Source organism: Hyperolius riggenbachi, chromosome 8, assembly GCF_040937935.1.
Source record: "Hyperolius riggenbachi isolate aHypRig1 chromosome 8, aHypRig1.pri, whole genome shotgun sequence".
NCBI lineage: Eukaryota > Metazoa > Chordata > Amphibia > Anura > Hyperoliidae > Hyperolius > Hyperolius riggenbachi.
Window position 1 is genome coordinate 65,753,333 of NC_090653.1, and position 23,551 is coordinate 65,776,883.

General features: G+C 45.0%; 1 protein-coding gene across 1 annotated transcript in view; it reads right to left on the reverse strand.

Annotated features, from left to right (window-relative positions):
* Nucleotides 1-23,551, reverse strand: part of FAM98C (family with sequence similarity 98 member C) — a 41,785-nt gene that overhangs the window by 17,518 nt on the left and 716 nt on the right. Inside the window, exons 2-4 of the mRNA XM_068250566.1 lie at nucleotides 4,045-4,193; nucleotides 3,152-3,286; nucleotides 809-999 (exon numbers count right to left, since the gene is read on the reverse strand). Coding sequence (XP_068106667.1) covers nucleotides 809-999; nucleotides 3,152-3,286; nucleotides 4,045-4,193 — 475 coding nt within the window. The remainder of the gene's footprint in view (nucleotides 1-808; nucleotides 1,000-3,151; nucleotides 3,287-4,044; nucleotides 4,194-23,551) is intronic.

Genomic DNA, 23,551 nt, shown 5'->3' on the forward strand with positions numbered 1-23,551 from the left:
TCGCACCTGTCGCGATCGCGTTCCTATTTCATATCTGCTGTTGTGTGTGCGCGGTCGCGGGGTGGCGACTGGATTGGCGCACACACATACAACCTGTCCCTTTGCTCAATCTTATTCGCAATCGCCTCTCTTGCGATTGCGTTCTGCGCTTCGTACAATTCCTGTCTGGCACTTGTGGAGGTACAGAGGATTGGTTCCTCTGCACTCCCCAGCGCCATCTGCCGACAGGAATTTCCCTCTACAGGTGCGTAGCACCTTTTGCTGGGTGCCTGCAAATATACGCTTGTGGAGGATTTCCGCCGTGTCAGCGCACGCGTTGTGCGCTGATCACGGAGAAAGTTCCACAGTCGTTACAGTATCTAAGTCTTTTTATATGGCGGAAAACACAGAATGGACCACACTTGTCCACTTAAGGATATCTTTATTCAGGACATATCCAGCTTCACACAGACTAACATGTTTCAGACGAAAGGTCCCTAGTCATAGCGCATTTTTTTTATAGGTCAAGTCAGGATTGCCTTAAAGCAAACGTGTCTGGCTCATTACATGGTCTTGAAAGCTCCTGATATGTACTTCCAGAACAGGTTCAAACTGTCCTGTTCCTAGAAAATATGAATGGTCTCTGTTAAACCGTATGGGAAGTAACAATACTTCCCCTTCTTCATAATTTCTTGGTAGGCTTATAAAAATACTTCGATGATAATCATCTCTGCATCTCCACGCCGTTAAATGATGACAGGAAAAATAAATGGTAAACATCAACAAGCCCCTGACAAAGTTATTATATTTAAAGCTATTTTCTCATTACCTTGTCCTCCACCTCCTTTAGGATTTGGGCCACTGGTACTTCCAGGGAAATCTCAGGTAAATCCAGAGCTTTTCTGATGAGCTGCAGCTCCCGCACGACCTCATCCTCATCCTGCTCCATTCCGGGGTCAGAAGCAGGAACATTGTGGCGATTCAGGAGTCTGCCCGCCTCCAGCTCAGTACTTAGGAACACTATATAGGAATAATGGGTAAAAAAATGAGTTCACTGTTCAGAAAACTAAAAATACCTATAGACGAGACACTCTAAAATGACCAATATTGAGGGCCCATTTCCACTATCGCGAATTCGCATGTGTTTTTCACATGCAAATTCGCATAGCAATACAAGTGAATGGGACTGTTTCCACTTGTCAGGATTCCTTTGCGTTTTTCTGTGCAGAAAAAATTCGCATGGCAGAGCCTTAAGAATTCGCATACCGCATACCACTATGCGAATCGCAGACAATGTATTTAATAGGAAATTCGCATGGGGTTTGGATATGCGAATTTTTAAGCGAATTCTCATAGAAGCAATGGGAAAATCACACCAGCATTGCCATGGTTAAATTGGCATACGTCGTCATCCATGAGAATACGCATGAAAATTCGCATAGACCCGCCTGCGAAATTCGCATCCGCATGCGAATTTGTCCCGCGATGATTCCCACTGCACAAGTGGAAATGCAGCCTCAGGGTCAGATTTATGGAAAGGCCACAATGGCCCGGACCTTGGGCGGCTGTAGTCAAAGGGATGGCTGGACATGGAACAGGGGTGGCTGCATATGAAGGAGGAGGCTGCTTCTGTAAATGGAATGGGGGTCTGCACGTGGAGTGGAGGTGGGCTGATGCACATGGAAGGGGAGGAACAAGAAAGTTGCCCTAGGGGTGCTAAAAGTATAAATCCGTCCTTGCTGATATTGGCTATTTTAGCTGTCCAATGCTCAGCCAACCAGAACAGTTCATTTTCCGAGGAGCATTACATAACCATGGCTCTGTCAGCTAGGGCAAGGCCAACCATTGCTCAATGTGAGCAGCAAGCAGTCTGCAAATGCAAATCTGGCAGTAGATGCTTGTTGGCCTACAATCTACTGATTAAAAGTTCCAATTTAGTAGATACCTTTAACTTACTGCAATATTCTACTATGCTTAGTGGATAGTCTACATGGGTTTAAATTTCCATCCTGAAAAGAATAGATCTATCTTAAAGAAAACCTGAACTGAAAATTAAGAGTCAAAATAAACATAAACACATCATACTTACCTCCTGTGTAGTCTACTCATCAATCTATTTCTTCTCTCCTGCATCCTGTTTGTCCACTGTGATCAATGGAATTCTCTGTCTTCCATTTTGAAAATGGCCATTACCCCATAACAGCTTCCTGGTCAGCACACTGTTAAACTGTAATATCGCCCACTTGAGCCATAGGGAAACATAGACATTATCTTGCACATTCAGTTGTAACTGACAGCTGCTGATATATAACTGACAGCAACTGGTATATTTCAGACAAAATATTGTCAGAACTGGAAGGGATCACTGTAAGAAGAAAATGGTGAGCCTCTGAGAGGAACTGACGGTGAGGCAAGTATGTAATATTCATTTGCAGCTACATCATGTGTTTATTATAAATTTTAAGCAGTTCAGGTTCCCTTTAAGGCAGGCTAATTCCATAGATTTGATAAATAAATAAAAATAAAAAAACCAATGAAATACTAAAAGGTGCCCATCAGTGCCAATCTTGATTGTACAATCTTACCAAATCTTTATAGCAGAAGGGTAAATGGATATATACTTTGAATGGATACTTTGGGTAGTCTCATATTACACAGAACTGAAGGATTGTACAGTCAAGAGTGTATCATCTTTGTGAACTTTTAATGGAATGTTCGATAGATATATTGAGTGAACATTGATCAGGAATGCCTTGTTTGCCTGTTCATTCTTCGCTATGTCCTGATAGGAGCATGGAGAGCTACAGGCGGGAGCAGAGCTTGACTGACAGATGCATAGCTTTGTACTGCATCGATGAGTAACAACAAGTGGTGACAATTCTATCAACCTTAGAGCAGGTTTTTATTGTTTGTTTTTTTACTTTATTGCTGCCCTGGTGCTGCCCCCTCGTACCATGTGACCAAACTCTTATCACCTCTCTTCCTATTCCCACATGACCACCATTCCTGTCAGTTTCACTGTAGGTTAGATCACACATATTTCTAATTATGAAACATATAGAAAAGAGTGATATAAAAAATACTTACCTAAAACAGAGAAAACTCTCTAGAAAAGATGATTTCCAAGTGAAAAATAATATTAGAGCCCATTATAAACAAGGTTGATCCTCACCAATAAGCTGCAGGCAGTTTCGGGGGCTGTGCAGCCTGGAGGTGACATTTCCGCTGGTCAGGCACACATAGGGACAGTGGAGCTCGTTCATCAAACCGCTTATTTCCAGCTGAAATGTCTCAGCATCATCGGGGCCTGGGAAGGAGATGAACTGTATTATAGAAAGAAGAACACAAGAGCGTCCTGTGAATTATCCATCCTGTCCTGGGCCAGGAATTCCATTCAATCCATATGCTGCATTCCTGTACCTAAACCAATAACTCTGGACAAATACTTCAAGTCTAAATCCAGGCAAGGGAGTATGAAGGGAGGTGCACAATATCAAGTTAGTTGAGGAGAGAGTGGAGTTGAAATAAAATCCCTAGAGGCCAGAAACCCACTTTTTCTGAGCAAAACTTTTGCTAATGTAATGCTATCGGTGCGATCCCACTTGAACGATGTGATGTTATAAAAATCTCCCATAGCATTGCATCAGCAAGAGCGTTTTCAAATCATCAGCACTTTTAAAAGGCTGCTAGTGGGTTTCTGGCCAGAAAAGGGATTCAAGATGTCTCATGCCTCTCTAGGTTCTCTTTATCAAACTGCTCAGCACCTACTTCCTGTAACTACAAGTCCTGCCTCCTCATGCAGACTTTTTTTCGTTGCTGCAATGCAGAGATGTTTGGAAATTTAGTTGGGCATCCACTGTTCTGCCTATTTTCACCCTTGGCTGACCATTCCACTAGCTGCATCCAGAGAGGATAGGAAGCAAGATGTACTACAATGGAAAACACATTTGACCCATGCTGTTATATTCACTTATCAACTTGGTTGCCAGCAGACTCTGACTGGGTTTCGTTGGTTCTCACACTGCCCTTTATGTGAACTCTAGGACTCTAATAGATGGACCTCACCTTCAGTAGGGCTGACACTTTCCACCAGAGAGGACACAGATTTCAGCTGTGACACCAGCCATACACACAGCGATGTAAAGTGCTGACACGCAGCTCCCATCTCACAGGAACGCAGCAGAGCATCTTCATCAGTCAGCGGACCAGTGCATCTAGAGGAATAGAATGCTTACTAAAGCTGGCCACTAACTGTCCAATTTCTAGCGAAAAATTGTTTGAGCGTTCAGAAATTCTGATTGGATTGGTTGTAAATAATCTCCATTGATGGACACAATCGATTATGAACGAGTGAAAAAAATGTCGCCCGAATGAATTTTCGTCGAACGAAAATTTGGATATTCTTGGTGGTCGTGATAGATAGGAAGCAATGATTGGTTAGTTGATGGTGTAGTGAACGATTTTTCGTCCGATCAGAATTTCTGATCGCTCAAACGATTTTTCGCTAGAAATTGGACCGTTAGTGGCCAGATTAACAGTGCAACTCCAAACTGGCAACAATGTATTACTTGTCCCCTCCCCCCAACAGTATTGCATCAACAAGACATGAGGGGGCATGTCACACTATAAAACTGCTAAGAGCAAAATACCACCTATGTCCACTCATATTCAACTGTACCACACTCAGGGGTGTAACTAGAGGGGAGCAGCCCCTGCAACTGCAGGGGGGCACAAAGCTGTGAGGGGACCCCAATTACTAACCTCCCCTTCCCCCAATAAAGGGATCCTTCCTCAGATGAAGTGTTTTTGTGGCTACACTTCTTATGCATGTGAAGATAACAATGTCCTCACTTGTGCACTTCATTTTCTCCTAGATGGGCCCCAGGCTGGGGGAAGGGAAGGGGTAACCGAGGGGAGGCAAGGGAATGGGTGTGAACATCGGGGAGGGGGCATGATCTGTAGTTACGCCACTGACCACACTCCATCTAATAATGTCTAAAAATTATACCAAACCGGCCTAGTTTCGTAAAAAAACGTATTGGGCATGCATTTCCTGATGTTGGGATCCCAGTAGAGAGATGACTTTACTTCCTGCTGCTCAATACACTCCTGTGGCGTAGATTCCCTCACTTTTTATTCGGTGCCACCATCAAACCATCTCGAACACAGAGAGCAGTAAACGCTGGTTAACAAGGATGCTTGGGGAGGTTAAAGGGAACCTTAAACCCCCCCCCCCCCCCCAAAGCCAGCCATCCTGCGCCCTCACAGTCACTCAGGGCTCCTCCAGTACTCCCCACAGGTAGTTTCGTTTTTGCCAACTCGGCGGGCCACCACGCGCACCTTTGCATGTGTTTCCGCTGGTGCAGAATGCTATTGCGGACATTAACGCGTATCGTTTTACGTGTTGCACCTGCAACGTGTAAAAATATACTTGTTAACGTCCAGAGGAGCCCTGAGTGACTGCGAGGGCACAGGATGGCTGTAGGCGGCTGGTAGATGCCCCAGGTGAGTGAAACTTTTTTTGGGAGGGGGGGGGGGGTTAAAGTTCCCTTTAAACACATCGTTTCCATCAGGCGATGAAAGCAATGCTTAAAAGGATCAACCACGGCTTCCATTTATATGAATGGAGGTGGTTTAAATACAAGGTTGGTACTGTCGTTTTCCATCATTTTAGTAAACGCGGTTGTACATCCCACTGTCTAATCCTAAACGCTACCTGCTGCCTCCAGTAATAGCTACATTTGGTGGTTCCATTCGGGAATCAAAATGTGACGACTGAACAACAGGATCTGCCGATGAAGGTAGTCAAATGCTTTTCTGCTCGGTAACAGAAAAGCATTTGGCATCAGCAAAACGAGCTAAAGCCTCTGCTGCAGCCCCAACGCCCATGTGAGCCAGACCGAAAGTCTAAACATGGCTTCTGCCTCTTTCCCCTTTTATGAAGATTTACAACCTTATTAAAAGGTAATGTAAACATTTTTTTTTTTTAAATGTACATTTTTGTTTGAATGTTATCGCTGAAAGGTTCAAGTTATGCAGTAAGTACACTGTACACAGGTGTACAGAAAGCTCTCAAGTTCTTATTTGTATGATTAGAATAATCATTATCCATTTAACAGAAACTTTGGCCATGAATTTCTGTTAGGCTATGTTCACACCATAAGGAAAAAATGGGCCATTTTGCCAGATCACAAAAAACAGCAGTTGACCGATCTTAAAGGGCAACTGAAGTGAGAAGACTATGGAGGCTGCCATGTTCATTTCATTTTAAACAATACCAGTTGCCTGGCAGCCCTGCTTATCTGTTTGGCTGCAGAAATGTCTAAATAACACCAGAAACAAGCATGCAGCTAATCTGTCAGATCTGACTATGGCAGAAACACCTGATCTGCTGCATGCTTGTTCAGGGTCTTTGGCTGAAAGTATTAGAAGCAGAGGGTCAGCAGGGCTGCCAGGCAACTGGTATTGCTTAAAAGGAAATAAACATGGCAGCCTCCATATGCCTCTCTTTTTAGTTGTCCTTTAAAGAGAAACTCCAACCAAGAATTGAAATTTATCCCAATCATTAGCTGATACCCCCTTTTACATGAGAAATCTATTCCTTTTCACAGACAGACCATCAGGGGGCGCTGTATGGCTGATATTGTGGTGAAACCCCTCCCACAAAGAAATTATGAATATGTACTCTTGGCAGTTTCCTGTCTGTGAACCTTGTTGCATTGTGGGAAAGACTCCTATTAGACCTACCGGTAATGGAGTTTCTGATTGTCATCCGGGACAACCTGAGATCCGGCCCCGCCCAGGATCTGTGGAAACACAAATCCAAGAAGATTAAAAGCCCCCGCCCTCCCTCCATCCTCAGTGCGTCTGAAAGTATATAAGACTAGAAACACCCAGATGAAGGAAAACATTAAACACCAAAAGGTGAATGTACTAGATCCCAGTGATCTTAACTGAAAAAAGAAAGGTGCGCAGTCGGGATAGGGAAAGGGTTATAATGTTTGTCCCGGATGACAATCAGAAACTCCATTACCGGTAGGTCTAATAGGAGTCTTTCTCTAATTGTCATCCGGGACAACCTGAGAGATAAACAAGAAAGTCTTTATAATCAGAAAAGACTAACCTAGGGAGGGACCACTGCCTGGAGCACCTTTCTGCCAAACGATTGATCTTGCTGAGACAGTACATCCACTCTGTAGTGCTTGATAAAAGTTGATGCACTCGCCCATGTTGCCGCTTGACAAATTTGTTGAATGGTGGCTCCTGCTCTTTCCGCCCAGGATGTTGACAGAGAACGGGTTGAATGAGCCTTAATATTAGGTGGTAAGGGACAGTTACTACCTTCATATGATATAGATATGGTTTGCCTAATCCATCTAGCAATGGTTTGTCTGGATGCCTGCTGCCCCTTATTTTTACCCGAAAATAAGACAAATAGGCTACTTGACCTCCTAAATTCTCTTGATTTCGAAAGATATACTAGCAGAGATCTCTTTACGTCCAAACAGTGGAACTCTTCCTCCCTACGTCCAGAAGGGTTAACACAAAAAGAAGGAAGAATAATCTCCTGAGACCTATGAAACTCAGAGACTACCTTAGGAAGATAGTTTGGATCTATTCTGAGCCTGACACTATCAGGGCAAATAATTAGAAAAGGATCTTTGATAGATAATGCCTGTAAATCACTTATACGTCTAGCTGATGTAATTGCGATAAGAAATGCCAATTTCAAGGTAAGAAATTTCACCTCAATCTCCTCAATGGGTTCGAAGGGCGCCTTTGTTAGACTCTTGAGAACCAAGGACAAATCCCACTGCGGAAATACTTTCTGTCTAACTGGTGTAGATCTCTAATGTTTTGAAGAAATTTTTTACCAAGTCCTCCTGCGCTAGATGCCTGTCCAATAGTATCGAAATTGCTGAACATTGAACCTTAAAGAGTAACTGTCAGGCTGCAGAAGCTAATTTAAACCTCTATTCTCCTGTGTTAAACAGTTTAGAAGGAAGCTCAAAAGCCATTAGTGAAGATAAACATTTCAGTTACCTTTGATGTGTGCTTATCTTAGTCTGTTATAGACCCATAAAGACGCAAGCCGCAGCTAAACTGCAAAGCATTCTGGGGCCCTCCCCTCGGCTGCTAATGAGACGGTACAGGAGCTTCTAATCAGTCCATCGCGAAACACTGATAAATCTCGGGGCAGAGTTTCACTGCAGGAGTCAGCTATTGTTCCTAGCCACATGGCTCATTAATATTCACTGCACACCGTGTTGTTCAAGAACCAGCTTATCTGTGATCAGAAGCAGGCAGGACATGACGACACATTTGGCTTCACAAACATGGAGCCTGCCATGAGCTGTCAGGAGCATCTATCTCTGCATATACTATATACAAATTCTGTGAAATCCAAACGTGGACAGTGAAATGCATATGTAATGTAAGTACAGCCAATCTTTAGCTACTGATATATGTGTTTATTTTCTCTGAGACCCTATACCTAACAGCTCCTCTTTAAGGATACTAAGTGACAACTTCATGTCTGACCCTTCCTGAAGAAACTCTAAAACTGAACTAGTCAGATTCTGATTTCTAGTTCTAGTTCCACACCAGGCTAGATAAACTTTACAAACCTTTCGGTATATCTTCTGAGTTACCGGCTTTCTACATTTCATTACAGTGTCAATTACCTTCTCTGAAAGACCCTTATTCCTCAAGATTACCCTTTCAGGATCCAGGCGGCCAGTTTGAATAACTGTGGCCTGGGGTGGATGAGAGGGCCCTGGATTAGCAGATCCGGCCGAGCTGGCAGAAGAAAGGGTGGACCCACCGACCACCTCCGCAGGGTCGCATACCATGGCCGTTTTGGCCATAGTGGAGCTATCAGGATCATGTTCCCTCCCTCCCTTTGAAATTTCCCCAACACCTGAGGCAGCAGCACTGTTGGAGGAAATGCATAGGAAAGGTTGAAGTCCCAAGGGAGGCTGAGGGCGTCCAACCCCAGAGATCTCTGGCACTTGTGCAGGGAGAAAAATTGTTCCGCCTTTGCATTCGTTGGGGATGCAAAGAGGTCTACCTCTGGGATACCGAATTTGTCTGTCACCATCTGGAAAACTTCCGGATGAAGTTCCCATTCTGACTGATTCACCTGATGACGACTTAAAAAATCTGCCTCTACGTTGAGAGTCCCCTTTATGTGGATAGCAGACAAAGATAGAATCCGAGGTTCTATCCAGTCTAGAGTCTCCGAGCATAGGCGCATGAGTTCGACTGATCTCGTGCCTCCCTGTTTCGAAAGATAAGCCACCGTCGTGATGTTGTCGGAAAAAATTAACACGTGCTTTCCTTCTATCAGGGATAGAAAAGATAGAAGTGCTTGTTGCACTGCCAGTAACTCTCTGAAGTTGGATGATTTCTTTGCAATTTGCTGCGTCCAATGCCCCTGAGCATGATGGCCCAATACTGTTGCGCCCCATCCCCAAGAGCTTGCGTCTGTAAAAAAATTTATTGGTTCCTCCTGTCTCCAAAGACGTCCTTTGGTTAGATTCTGAGAGTCCAACCACCAGACCAGACTGGACCTCACTTCCTCTGGGATAGATATCTGTAAGTCCAGGGAATGTTTGGACCCGTCCCAATTCGCTAAAAGCAGAGACTGGAGATCTCTGCCGTGGTGTTGGGCCCAGGTGACTGCCGGGATGGATGCAGAGAACAACCCTAGAACTCGCATGATCTGGCGGAGGGAACTCCTCTGCTGACTGCATAACAGATCTACTTCCCTTTGGATCTTTACAATTTTCTCGGGTGGTAAGTAGATCTTCCTCTATAGAATTTATCCTGTACCCCAAAAACATAATCTCCTGTACTGGGTTCAGGGCTGATTTCTCGTAATTTATTATCCATCCCACCTGGGATAAAAGAGAAATCACTGTATCTCTGTGAGCTCTTGTCAGAGCCTCTGTTTCTGCAAACACCAGGAGATCGTCCAGGTACGGGACAGTCGCTATTCCCTGCAATCTCAAAATCTTCATGACCTCTGCTAATACTTTTGTGAATATTCGGGGTGCCGAAGCTATCCCAAAGGGAAGGGCCTGAAATTGGAAATGTCGAATCTGGCAATGAGACCTGATTGCGAACCTCAAAAATCTTTGATGGCTGGAAAAAAATGGGAATGTGCAGATATGCGTCGCAAAGATCTATTGACACAAAATATTCCATGCCCTGTAATAGAGCTCTCACCGAATAAATGCTTTCCATCCTGAACCTCTTGTATGTCAGGAATGGGTTGAGAGACTTCAGATTCAGAATGAATCTGAATTCTCCATTCGCTTTCTTTACTAGAAAGACATGGGAATAGTAACCCTGGAATACTTCTTCCTGGGGTACTGGAATTATAACTTTTTTCTCTAAAAGTTTCAGAATTTCTATCTCCAGACCTCTGGCTTTTTCTGGGTCTCTTGGAATAGGATTCACAAATTTTCTTTGTGGAGGGGGGCTTAAAAACTGAAGACGATAACCTATCTTGATAATCTGAAAAACAAAAGGATCGGGATCTAACTTCTCCCATTCGGTCCGAAAATAAATTAGCCTCCCTCCTACTGGTAAATCGTCATTTACTCGGCTTGGGGGGCTCCGTCTTCCCGAGTGTGAACCCCCTTTTACCTTTCCCCCTGGGAAAGGACCATTTCCTCTGCACATTCCTATTTTTTGGAAGGTTAGAGTCCTGTTTCTTGGGGACAAAGGGTCTTTTCCCCTTAAAACTTTTCTTTTTGTTAGGAAATTGCTTCCCTTTTTCTGCTGAACGGGATAACACATCCTCCAGACCAGACCCAAACAAGAGATTACCCTCAAAAGGAATAGAACATAATCTGTTCTTTGAGGTCTGGTCCCCTTCCCAGGTCTTCAGCCACACTGCCCTCCTAGCCGAGTTAACGAGAGGCGTTGTACGCGCCGACACCCGAATCAGTTCCGTAACCGCATCTGCTAAAAAAGCGACGGCTTTAAGAACCACCGGCAAAGAAGCCGCATAATCCTTAATTGGAACACCCTTAGAAATCTGATCAATAAGATTATCCATCCAAATTCTAAGGTTTCGGGATATGCAGGTGGCTGAAATACCTGGGATGAATCCAAAGGCAGCCGATTCCCAAGCTTTTTTGAGAAGCGCATCAATTTTCTTATCCATAACATCCTTAAGGACACCTGCGTCCTCAAAGGATAGATCCGAGTCCTTAGAATATTGAGACAGGGATGCGTCTAGTTTAGGACATTTAGTCCATCTGTCCATTTCTGACTGAGAAAAGGGATACTTTCTCTTTGCTGACTTGGGAATAAACAGCGGCCTCTCAGGACTTTGCCACTGGGAAGTGATAATATCCTGTAAAGTTTTGTGGATAGGAAAAACTCTGCCCGAGGACTGACCCAATCCAAGATACACCTGATCCTGAGGGGTAATTTCCAGAACCGATTCTTTGATCTGTTCCGTGGTGTATACTGCCTTAAGTAACTCAGAAGATTCATCGGGGGAAAATAAAAATCTAGGAGTTCTTATCCTATCCTCCCCTTCTGAACCCCCTGACTAAGGCTGCTCTCCCTCCTCCTGGGATACTGACACTTCCTCCCCTTCCTCTTCTCCCTCCTCTTCCTCGTCAGCTCCAAAAATATCAGAAAAGGAGTGATAGGAAGGAGCACCGGAAGAGGGTCCCGGCAGAGAATCATTAATTGGCTGCACAAGGGACTCCTTACATTTTTCTAACGTTTCCTGCATATTCTTGTTAACAGTGTCCATGACTTCCTTTAGGATATTGGGAGTCTGGGAGGCCACAATAGCATCTATACAAGCCTGACATAAATTTCTTGGAGCTTCTAAGGCTATTTTACTATTACATAAGCTACATCTCTTGTATTTAGGCTGGTTGGATGTAGTAGTAGTAGTTTTAGGCTCAGATCTTGTCTGTAAATACAAAACAACAAAAGACAGGGTACTGAGATGCCATCCTATACATTCAAATGCCAAATGTGGTAGTAGGAAAAATACGTATCCTCCAACTGGAGGCTTACCCCACTGGCCCCTGATGGCAGGACCTGCGAAGAGGATCTGGGAGCAGAGCCCGCTGCCTCCGCTTCACGCTGCTGCTGAGGCTGCTCTCCCCTCTGAGACTGCGACATCTCACCGCCGCTTGCAGGTCTGATCGGAGACGCCAGGAGCACGCTGTTTTACTTCCTGGCTCTCCAAAGATCCTCCTCCATGCCCACGTCAGACGCCACGCGACGTCTGACCTCACCCAGCGTCTAATCAGCTGCTCGGATGCGCCTTGCAGAGCCGGCGTCTGATGGAGGAGGCGCAGCGTAACGGCTATACACCACGCGGAAGCCGAACACCGCTCCAGAAGGTCTGCAGTCCGCGTTGCCTCCTGCTGTCCGCTAAGAACTGCCCAAACCTCCTGCTACATCACACTCACCCTCCGGTGAGTCCATAGAAAAACAAAAAACGGGAGCTTTGCTTCCTAGGTGTTTCCGTGGCGGAAACACAGATGAACTGAGGATGGAGGGAGGGCGGGGGCTTTTAATCTTCTTGGATTTGTGTTTCCACAGATCCTGGGCGGGGCCGGATCTCAGGTTGTCCCGGATGACAATTAGAGAAATAGCTGTTTACAGCTGTTTCCAACTGCCAAAAAAGCATGCAGCTGCTACATCACCTGCCAACAGTAAAAATGTCACCATGTAATAAATGGCAGAATGTAAATCAGGGATTTAAAATATTTTACAATAAGCAAACACTGACTAAATCATTCATACATAATTATTGTAAAAATTAAGCACTTTTTCTATTACATTATTTTCACTGGAGTTCCTCAGCCTAGGCTAAGCAGTATTGGGAGGGCAAGGCTACATACAGCAATATATAAATATAGCAGGCATTTCTGATGTAAAAGTGGCTATACTGAATACTTTACTGCACTCTACTACATGTAACTGCAGTGCCTCTTTAACCACTTGAGGACCGCAGTGTTAAACCCCCCTAAAGACCAGGCTATTTTTCACAATAAGGGCCACTGCAGGGCTGCACAACACAGCACACAAGTAATACCCTCCCCCCTTTTCTCCCCACCAACAGAGCTTTCTGTTGGTGGGGTCTAATCGCTACCCCAGTGTCTGTTTTTTGTTTTATCAATATTTATTTGCTTATTTCTTTAAATAAAAATGTGTTTTTTGTTTTTTTATTTATTTTTTTTATTTATTTACGTTATACTCCCCCATCCCCCCGCCAGCCAATCCCTGTGATCAGCTGTTATAGGCTTCAGCTTATCACCCCTGAGCCTCTGGACGGGACAACCGTGTCACACGGCTGTCCCGAGTACAGCGCTGCCGTGGATCGCAGCGTTGTACAAGCTAATTAAATGGCGGTTTCGCCGTCTAACAGTCTCCTAGCGGCTATCGCCACTGGGAGGCTGAAGGCAGGGCGGAGCTCCGCCTACCAAGCGGAGATGCGCGCGCGACCTCCTGAAAAAGCCAGCCCCAGGACTTTACGCTGATCGGCGCTAGGCGGTCCTGGGGCTGCCACGCCCATCGGCGCCACACGGTCGGCTAGCAGTTAATAGTTAGGAGATAAGAGGGAATCGACAAATTTACATTGTGCTTTTCTCCTGGCAGACTCAAAGCTCCAGAGCTGCAGCCACTAGGGCACGCTGTATAGGTAATAGCAGTGTTAGGGAGTCTTGCCCAAGGTCTCCTTACTGAACAGGAAGACTCCTTCCAGACATCTCCCAACCACACCTTCAGTCACACCCTAGTCTTACTCACCACAAAACAATAAATGAGAAAACAATATAGATTTGAAATTCAAGCCACAACTGTTCCTATTTATTGGTATTTGAAAATAACACAGGAAGAAAATAAAGTCACATCAACAGATTTTCTCTTTCACTTGGTACATTATAAGATTTTAACAATGAAACTCGAAAATTTACATAAGGGCCGATGCCGCCGCCCCCCTCCTCTCCCCCCCCCCCCCCCAAAAAAAAAAACATCCTGATAAAGCCTACCCTAATATACTGTATATCACCCTAAAGGACAACTGAAGTGAGAGGCATATGGAGGCTGCCATATTTCCTTATAAGCAATACCAGTTGTCTGGCTGTCCTGCTGATCCTCTGCCTCTAAGGCCTCGTTCACATCTGCTGCGCTGAAAAACGTGTTAAAGCGCATGGTAAAAAACGCATGCGCTTGTGCGCGCTTTAGTCCGCGTTTCTATGCGTTGCGCTGCGCTTCTTTAAAGCACGTTTTGCTTACTGTAGCAGCAGCAGTTGTCAATAAAACTTTGTTTTTGTTGACACCTGGTCCTCGCTTCCCCTTTCTTGGCTAGGCAGAATCAACTCCATTAAGATGACCTTTCTCCCCAAACTTCTTTATTACTTCCGCACCCTTCCCATTAAAGTACCTAATCATTACCTGCGCATCAGAGCAGAATACAATCTTTTATTTGGGGCCGTAAACACCCCAGAGTCAACAAAACCACCCTCTTTGCACATAAACTGGATGGCGGCCTTGGGGTCCCACAGATTAGCTCCTATTACCGAGCAGCAACCATTTCCCAACTTACTAGAGTATTCCAAACCCGGGACACCCCGCTATGGGTCTTTCTCGAAATACCCGACAGCGCACCCCAACTCCCAGGCACCCTTCTCTGGCTACCTCACAAATTGAGACCTTCTTCCCTTAGCCCCCCCATGCAACATAGCCTTCAGGTCTGGGATTCAGTCTGATACTCGGCCAGCCTTATGTCCTCCCACCTCCCACTACTGCCACTCACTAATAATCCCCTGTTCATCCCGGGTTATGAAAATCCAGCAGCCTTTAGATGGTGGGACGAGAAGGGCCTCAAAACAGTCACACATTTTCTCACCCCTAGGGGGGTTTATTCCTGGCCCGCCCTACAGGAGAATTTTCAGGCACCTGCCAGGGAATTCTTCCGCTACATGCAAATTAAACATTGGATACAATCTCTAATCCAACACACAGATTCCCCATACAACGCCACCCCATATGAAAACATTTGCCTCCATCGGCCCGACTCCAAGGGGCTCATCTCTACAATCTATACCTCTTTTACCCGCCCTACCCGCACTATCACTCACGCCTACACCACTAGATGGGAAACAGACCTCCCAGGTACAAAGGAAAGGGAAAATTGGCTGGGCATTTGGAGTAGGATACCCAGATGTTCTTCCAATTTACACGCAGTTGAAGCGGCTTACAAGGTGATGACACGGTGGTACCTAGTCCCCGCCAGAGTAGCTAAAGTGTTTCCTTCAGCCAATCCCTTCTGCTTCCGTGGTTGCAGGACTGTGGGAGACATGCTACACATATGGTGGACCTGCCCACGGCTCACTAGATTCTGGTGCCAAGTTTACCGGTTACTCTCGTCTATGTTTCACAAAACCATCCCTAAGGACCCTTGGCAGGCTCTTCTACAGGAGAAAGTGGAATCACTGACCACGCCCCAAAATAAATTAGCCTCTTTCGTCTTTTTAGCAGCCATTATGTCTATTGCTGCTAATTGGAAGAAACCATTGGTTACTATTAGCGAAGTAAGATCTAGACTAAATTTTTTCATGATCAATGAAAAATTAACTAGCATCCTAAAAGATACCCTTAAAAAATTTGAGCGCATATGGGACCCCTGGATCCAACTGGAACACTCAGCCATGGATAGTTCTCTACTGAGGAGGCTATAGGGCGAGATTACCCTCTTTCTCCTTCTTGTTCTCTTTTATTTCTTCCTTCTTCTTCTTTCATCTTCTCTCCTTCCCCTTCCATCCTTCTTCCTGACTTATCTGCAGTGCCATCATCTGCGACCTCTTTTTTCCTAGGTGGCTCGTCTATCGCTGGACGACGAGCCCCAAGAGGTCTCAATGTGTCCCGGTCTTACACCGGGTCTCCCTATTTTTGCAATGTATGACATACCCCAGATAGCTGGGCATTGCCCTCTGGGGTACACACCACGCCACCTTAAGCATTTCCTGTTTTATCGGTTTCCATTGTGCTATCGTTTGCCATTACACAATGTCACCATGTTCTGTTTATTACAGTTTATGTGATGTACCACTGTCTTTTCTTCCCCTTGTTAAAATGTAAAATTTCAATAAAAACTTTGAAACAAAAAAAAAAAAAAAATTTGTTTTTGTATGTAAATGTATTTTTTTCTCCAATTAGGGGTAAAAAACGCATGCACTTCTATGCGCTAAAAAAAGCGGACCCATTCACTTGCATTGCTGTGCGCTTTACAGCTCAGCGCACAGAAATGCATGCAACCCTACGTTTCTGTAACGCTGCTCAGCGCAGCGCATAGATGTGAACCAGCTACATTTAGTTACATGGAAAAATGAATACCTTGCTGATCGCACAGGGCAGTGCGCTGTGGAAAGCGCACAGAAACGGCCCTGATGTGAACGAGGCCTAATAGCCATAGATCCTGCAAGCATATGCAGATCAGATGTTTCTGACATTATTGTCAGATCTGACAAGATTAGCTGCATACTTGTTTCTGGTGTGATTCAGACACTACTACAGCCTAACAGATCAGCAGGGCTGCCAGGCAACTAGTATTGTTTACGAGGAAATAAATATGGCAGCCTCCATATTCTTCTCACTACAGTTTTGCTTTAAAGGGACACTTAAGTCAAACAAAAAAAATGAGTTTTACTTACCTAGGGCTTCCAATAGCCCCCTGCAGCTGTCCGGTGCCCTCGCCATCTCCCTCCGATCCTCCTGGCCCCGCCGGCAGCCACTTCCTGTTTCGGTGACAGGAGCTGACAGGCTGGGGACGCGAGTGATTATTCGCGTTCCCAGACACATTAGCACCCTCTATGCTGCTATATGGTATATGATATATGCTATAGCAGCATAGATGGCGCTATTGTGGCCAGGAACGCGAAGAATCACTCGTGTCCCCAGCCTGTCAGCTCCTGTCACCGAAACAGGAAGTGGCCACCAGCGGGGCCAGGAGGATCGGAGGGAGACAGCGAGGGCACCGGACAGCTGCAGGGGGCTATTGGAAGCCCCAGGTGAGTAAAACTTATTTTTTTTTTGACTTAAGTGTCCCTTTAAATTTCACAGATAGTGATGTGAGCACATTTAGGCAGTGCAAAGGTTTCATGCACAATTAAAAGCAAATGAAATGTTTGTTATGCCAGTATATGTTGTTATGAGGGTGGATCAGTGCCACTCTGCTGCTGGTACACCAGGGAACACTGTGTACTTTATGAGCTGAGTCATACCGGTAGTGCTTATTACATTGATAGGACAGAGGTTATTACCAGGTAAACAGGTGACTGCAATGTAGAAAGTCCCTGCTGATAGCGGTTATGGGCTGTGCCTGGAAGCTGTAATTCATTAGGATGCACGCATACTAAAGTGTGCAGCTCATGCATATTTACATGGCCTTTAATAGTGTCACAAGATTCAAACATCTTTCACTGAGGAAGGTAGATAAACGTTATCCCGAGTAAGAGATGGGGTCTTTGCAAGCGTATGGTACTTAGGCACGGTATGCACAGCTAGTGATCCAATCCAGCAAGAAGTAACAAATAGGATGTTCTCAATAGGATGACCTTGCTGGGGTGAAAAGGTCTAGTGCAAAATTGTGTTGCATGCAAACTGTTTTGGAAGCTAACATGCTCCATTAGCCTAAATTGTAGCACCTGTTTTGGATGCAATTGGGTGCATTTAAGCTTTTAAGAGGCTCTGCATGCCTTCTTGCTGATAAGCCATTCAGATGCAGCCTGCTTTTGGATGCGCTGCCAAAGCTGAGTTTTCTGACAGAAGCCCAGAGTTCCACTTTAAACAGTGCCTATTCCTAAGGCCATGTTCACAGTGGGATGTGGAGCTGTGTTCCCTGTATAACAACGGAACAAAAAACGCATGTTATGACAAAACGCAAGATAAATAACATTTATTTAGCGCTGTTCTCCTGACGGACTCAAAGCGCCAGAGCTGCAGCCACTAGGACGAGCTCTACAGGCAGTAGCAGTGTTAGGGAGTCTTGCCCAAGGTCTCATACTGAATAGGTTATGGCCGTGGTGTGTCCCATACAGTGAAGCATACACTCAATGAAAAAGTATGTTTCACTGAATCGCAACCTGTTATACTGCTATGCTACTGACACGCTGTAAACGTCGCATTGCTGGTGCATTGCAGTTCAGCCACATTACGAAAGCAGCTGTTTCCCCCCTTATCGTAACACACCACTGTGAACAAGGCCTAAGGCTGTTGCCTGGAGCATTAGTAGCTGCTGTGTGGCCCAAGTGGAAAAAAAGGCCCAGTTTCTCCCTGTTGACTGCCCTTTTGATAAATTCTCTCTTGTAGTAGCAGTGGTAGCTATATAGTGTTGGAAAATGTGCTGCATTAATGTGGGGTATGAAGGGAGGGGGGGGGGGGGGGGGGGAGGTGTGCCAAGGGCCAATGGATAGCTTGTTATAGGGTCCCCTGATTTTGTTTTATTGCACCTCACCAGCCAATAAGGCTACCCAAAACAGATGAATAACTAGAGTAGTGCTGGCCATACACTATACTATATTTAGCCCAATTCGACATTTGAACACCAATTTGTGCTAAATATTTGTTTACTGCCGGAGCACGTTAATACTGGGAACATACCCGTGATTGACCCAAGGCAACATTCAATGTTTGGAGAAGGTGGCTGACATCACATGCAATATTGGTTATAATGTCGATCGCGGGAGAATCCCAATCCGTTCGCCGCTATGGTCAAGTAGTGTATGGCCAGCTTAAAGAAAACCTGAACTGAAAATGAAAAGTCAAAATAAGCATACACAAGTCATACTTACCTTCCATGTAGTCTACTCCTCAGTGTCTTTCTCCTGTCCCGCGTCCTGTTTGCTCACTGTGATCAAGGGAATTTTCCGTCCTCCGTTTTGAAAATGGCCATTACCCATAACAGCTTTCTGGTCAGCACACAGTTAAACTGTAACATCGCCCACTTGAGCCATAGGGAAACATGGACATTACCTGGTACATCAGTTTTCCTCTTAGCTATAACTGACAGCAACTGATATATTTCAGATCTGACAAAATATTGTCAGAACTGGAAGGGATTATTGTCAGAAGAAAATGGCGAGCTTCTGAGAGGAACTGATGGCAAGGTAACTATGTAATGTTCATTTGAATTTACCTCATGTGTTTATTTTAAATATTTTTACTCAGTACAGGTTCTCTTTAAGCAAAACCTGAACTCACCCCTGTGGTATATGGGCAATTCCACACATAGGGCTCGATTCACAAAGCGGTGCAAAGTGTTAGCACCATGGTGAAAAGGCCCTTATCACGCCTAAAGTCACTTTAGGCATGATAAGAAGAAACTCGCGCGAAGTTGCCGCGCGTAAGTGCGCGCGCAACACCCGACGCTTCGCGCGAAGCTCCCATTAAGCCCTATGGGACTTTGCGCGCGCTCTTACGCGCGTACGCGCGGTAACTTCGCGCGAAGAGCAGGAAAAATCGGTGATAACTCAGTGGTGAAAAGGTCATCACGCCTAAAGTCTTTTAGGCGTGATAACTGGGTTATCACCGCTTTGTGAATCGAGGCCATAGAATCACTTGGATGAATTTCTTTTTGCTAACATAATGTTATTAGCAATGGAGCAATGCTCTGCTACTAAAGGCCGAACACCTGCAACATTTGACAACAAATGGAGCAAGGCATCATTGTATTGCTAGTGATTATATTCTGGCAAAGGGGTGTACATTTTGCGATTCTGTTGCGGAGCAGGGCAGAGACGGGACAAGGTCCCCTATACCTCCCACCCCAGCAGTCACACAATGATTGCTATTAGACTTAAGGTGGGTACAAACATCAGATAAAAGTCTTTGGAAAATGAAAGATCACAGACCAATTTTACCCCCTTCCTTGTAGTATGAGAGCCATACCAACACAGTCTAGTCCAGGCATGGGCAAACTTGGCCTTCCAGCTATTAAGGAACTACAAGTCCCACAATGCATTGCAGGAGTCTGACAGCCACAGTCATGACTCATAAAGGCAAATGCATTGTGGGACTTTTAGTTCCGTTACAGCTGGAGGGCCGAGTTTGCCCATGCCTGGTCTAGTCTATTGAGCTGAACTTCCTATCAGATGAAAATCTTTGTAAGATGCTGTACACACGCAAAAGATCAGTATCTGCGAAAGATCAGTATCTGCAAAATGCATTCATAGTCTATGATATCTACAGATCTCATACACACCTTGCTTAACAGACATTTATCTGCAGATCAGACAATTATCTGCAGATCTGAACATCCATCCTGGTGGATTTGATCTGCAGATGATTGTCCATTAAACAAGGCGTGTACGAGATCTGCAGATATAGACTATGAATGCATTTTGCAGGAACGGATCTTTTGCAGGAACTGATCTTTTGCAGATACTGACCTTTTGCGTGTGTGCAGCATCTTGCAATGTTGGTGGTCTAGAGAGTTAATCCTCTTTACTTATGTTACTTATCAGAGTACCACAAACAGTGTTTTTTTAGTCCTTGGTTGTTTCTTAGCAGCCAATTTTTGCTTTTAGTCCTTTTCTATTAAAAGTTAAATTTTAGTCCTCTTTTGTAGGATAACCCTTGTGTTGATAATGTGCAGCATCTTGCAAAGATTTTTATCTGATGGGGAGTTCAGCTCAATGTAGGTATGGCTCTCATACTACATGGAAGGGGGTAAAATTGGTCTGTGATCTTTCATTTTCCAAAGACTTTTATCTGATGTGTGTACCCACCTTTAGAGGCGCCAGAGGCCCCCCAAACACCTAGTTATCTGGCTTGCAGTCACTGCCATGTATCCCCTTTTCTTATTTCTCTGTGTTTCAACACAATAGGGGGATGATAGCGGGAGTGAGTTGTACGCTCTCCTCCTACACTGCACCCTGAGGCTGGAGCCTCTCCTGCCTCGGCCCAGCCCTGGAGCAGGGTATCACACAAGTGACATAGGCTTTACTGAAGCCTTCCTGAAATCCATCCTTACTTACCTGTCAGCATTCAACATGTCACTACGTCTGTCCCAGAACATTACAACAAGATCATCTGGTGATTATTATTAGGCACCTCCCCCATCCAAAAATGCAGAATGGTTAGATGCTGCATTAGGTTTGTATTGCTGTGCAGTTAGGGCCCTTTTCTACTAGCAATCGCTAGCACTTGTGCTAAAAGCTAGCGATTGCGATTCAGCAAGTCCCTCATTTTTTCCACGATTGCAATTTTGCTATGCAATGCATTGCATGGACAAATCGCAGTAAAAATCGCTCCGTGGCGCGATCACACTTTGGAAAAAATCGAATTGCGGTAATGGTAAATACCTATCGCGATTCCTATGTTATTTAGCAAACCCTATAGATTTAAAAATCCCTAGCGGTTTGCAATTTTGCGATTCAGCATCGCAAACGCTCACAGTGGAAAAAGCCCCTAGGGAGATTTTAATCATATTATTAAGCATTTATAAAGACCAGACATTTTTCATCATTCCGTAATAAAGCACACTGAACATTTATTAGTGATATGTTATAAAGCACATTTGACTGCTTTCATGGAAGCAGACATATGGTTAACATCCGGTGCTTCCAAATTTAGCTGCTCTGCTGTGGCGGTCAGGTGACAGAGATCAAATTACAACTTCTGATTATACACAGATGAATGGGAATGAACAGGCTAAACTCTCTAAATACATACGGGGTGCATTCCTATAGGTTTTCCTTCTGTCCCCTGCAAGAGTTCAGGCCCACTTTTCATAAGGCCGCGAGGAGCGGTGAATTGCTGGGAATCAGCCGGACATGAACACTGAATTCAGTGGAGGAATCAGCTACAGCCAGCCCTCGGTCCATCATGCAGGAAAGCACTGTGGAAAGAAGCTGCAGCCACAACCGTGTGCACTGGCAGCATGAAAAGAAGCCCTGGGGTGAGGACGCAGGGAGAGGAGGCGGAATTGGATGGCGGCGCTTTTTTACAGCGGGAAGAGGAGGTACCTTGCGTGCATGGCAGCGGTGCAAGCCTGGGACCTGTCCCTCATGGGACAGCGCGGACACTGACAGCGCGGGGAGAACTGAGTGGGGACAGCGGGGAAACTTGCAGAGAGGTGAGCTTCGGGACTTGGCCGGTTACATTTAGTTACAACGCGTTCTGGCTGGCCAAAGTCCAAAATGGAGGATTGTTTCACATATTGGCCAAATCAGCTGGCCACTTCGCGTTTTGACCGGTCAGAACCCCAAGTGTCCAGATTTCAGGTTCTGTCCATAACATATATAAAAGGTATGTTAAAGTAAAACATTTTCCCCAGTTTACTTTACCTAGGGCTTCTTCGAACCCCTGTAGTTGTTTTGGTTCTTTGCCATAGTTCCACTCTCATACCTGCAGCAGCTGTAGCCCTTGGAAAGCTTGCTATTTCAGCCAGACACTGGCCACTGTGTATGTGCAGCCTTGGCTGCGCGTCTCCTCGATCTCGCTCCTGTTGCTGGGAGCATTTGGCGCATGCGCAGTTGCAATTTTTATGAACTGTGCAAGTGCAGAATGCTTACCATCAAACAGGAGAAGAAAGAAGCGGAACTCCGGGCACCTTCCGTCCAGATTCTTTATTTGCAGTGATATCAAAATAGATGGCTTGTCAATGGCACATCCATTTGGAGCGCAGCGTGAACAAGCGTCTAGTGAGACGCAAAACGGCCGTCGCAAGCCCCATCTGGTGCCCGGCAACCCCCCCCCCACCTCACCATCACCTGACGATCCACAATATGGATGTGCCATTGACAAGCCATCTATTTTGATATCACTGCAAATAAAGAATCTGGACGGAAGGTGCCCAGAGTTCCGCTTCTTTCTTCTCCTGTTTGATGGTATGCATATCTTTCTTCACCATATCCGTTGTGCACACGTCCTATCAGAAAAGGGATTCAGGAGAACGTCGGTGACCTGGTGAGAACTTTTTAGCCTTCATGACACTCACACTGTCTCCACATATGTCAATGCAGGGAGTGCCACTCAGAGCTTTTTCTTCATAGTCCACAAGTGCAGAATGCTCACAGCAGCTTTCCGAGGGCTACAGGTAATACAGGGATGACAACTAAACAACACAGAGTGACCAGAATGACTACAGGGGGCTAGAAGAAGCCCTAGACTAGGGCAAATTTTTCAGGTCTCCATTCCGGGAACATGTTTGATGGGTATTGCCCACACTAAGACTTGCCACTGTAACAAGATAATAAATGATCTTCACCTGTCATTGGTTTTAATGTTGTGGCTGAAATATATATATATATATATATATATATATATATATATATATATATATATATATATATATTTCATTCATTTCTTATTCCAAGGCATGCCATTCAAATATGTCTACATTATTTGTTAATATAATGTGTTTATAGTGCCACAGCAGATGTTAGGGCTTCATAAAAAGTATTGGAATGGATTAGGGGTTACTTGTAAAGTAAAAACATCTGAAGAAGCGTGCAGCCTAATTCACACCTAAAATTCGAAGACGCAAACGCAAGCATTTTGTGTTTCTATGCGCTTCCCGCTC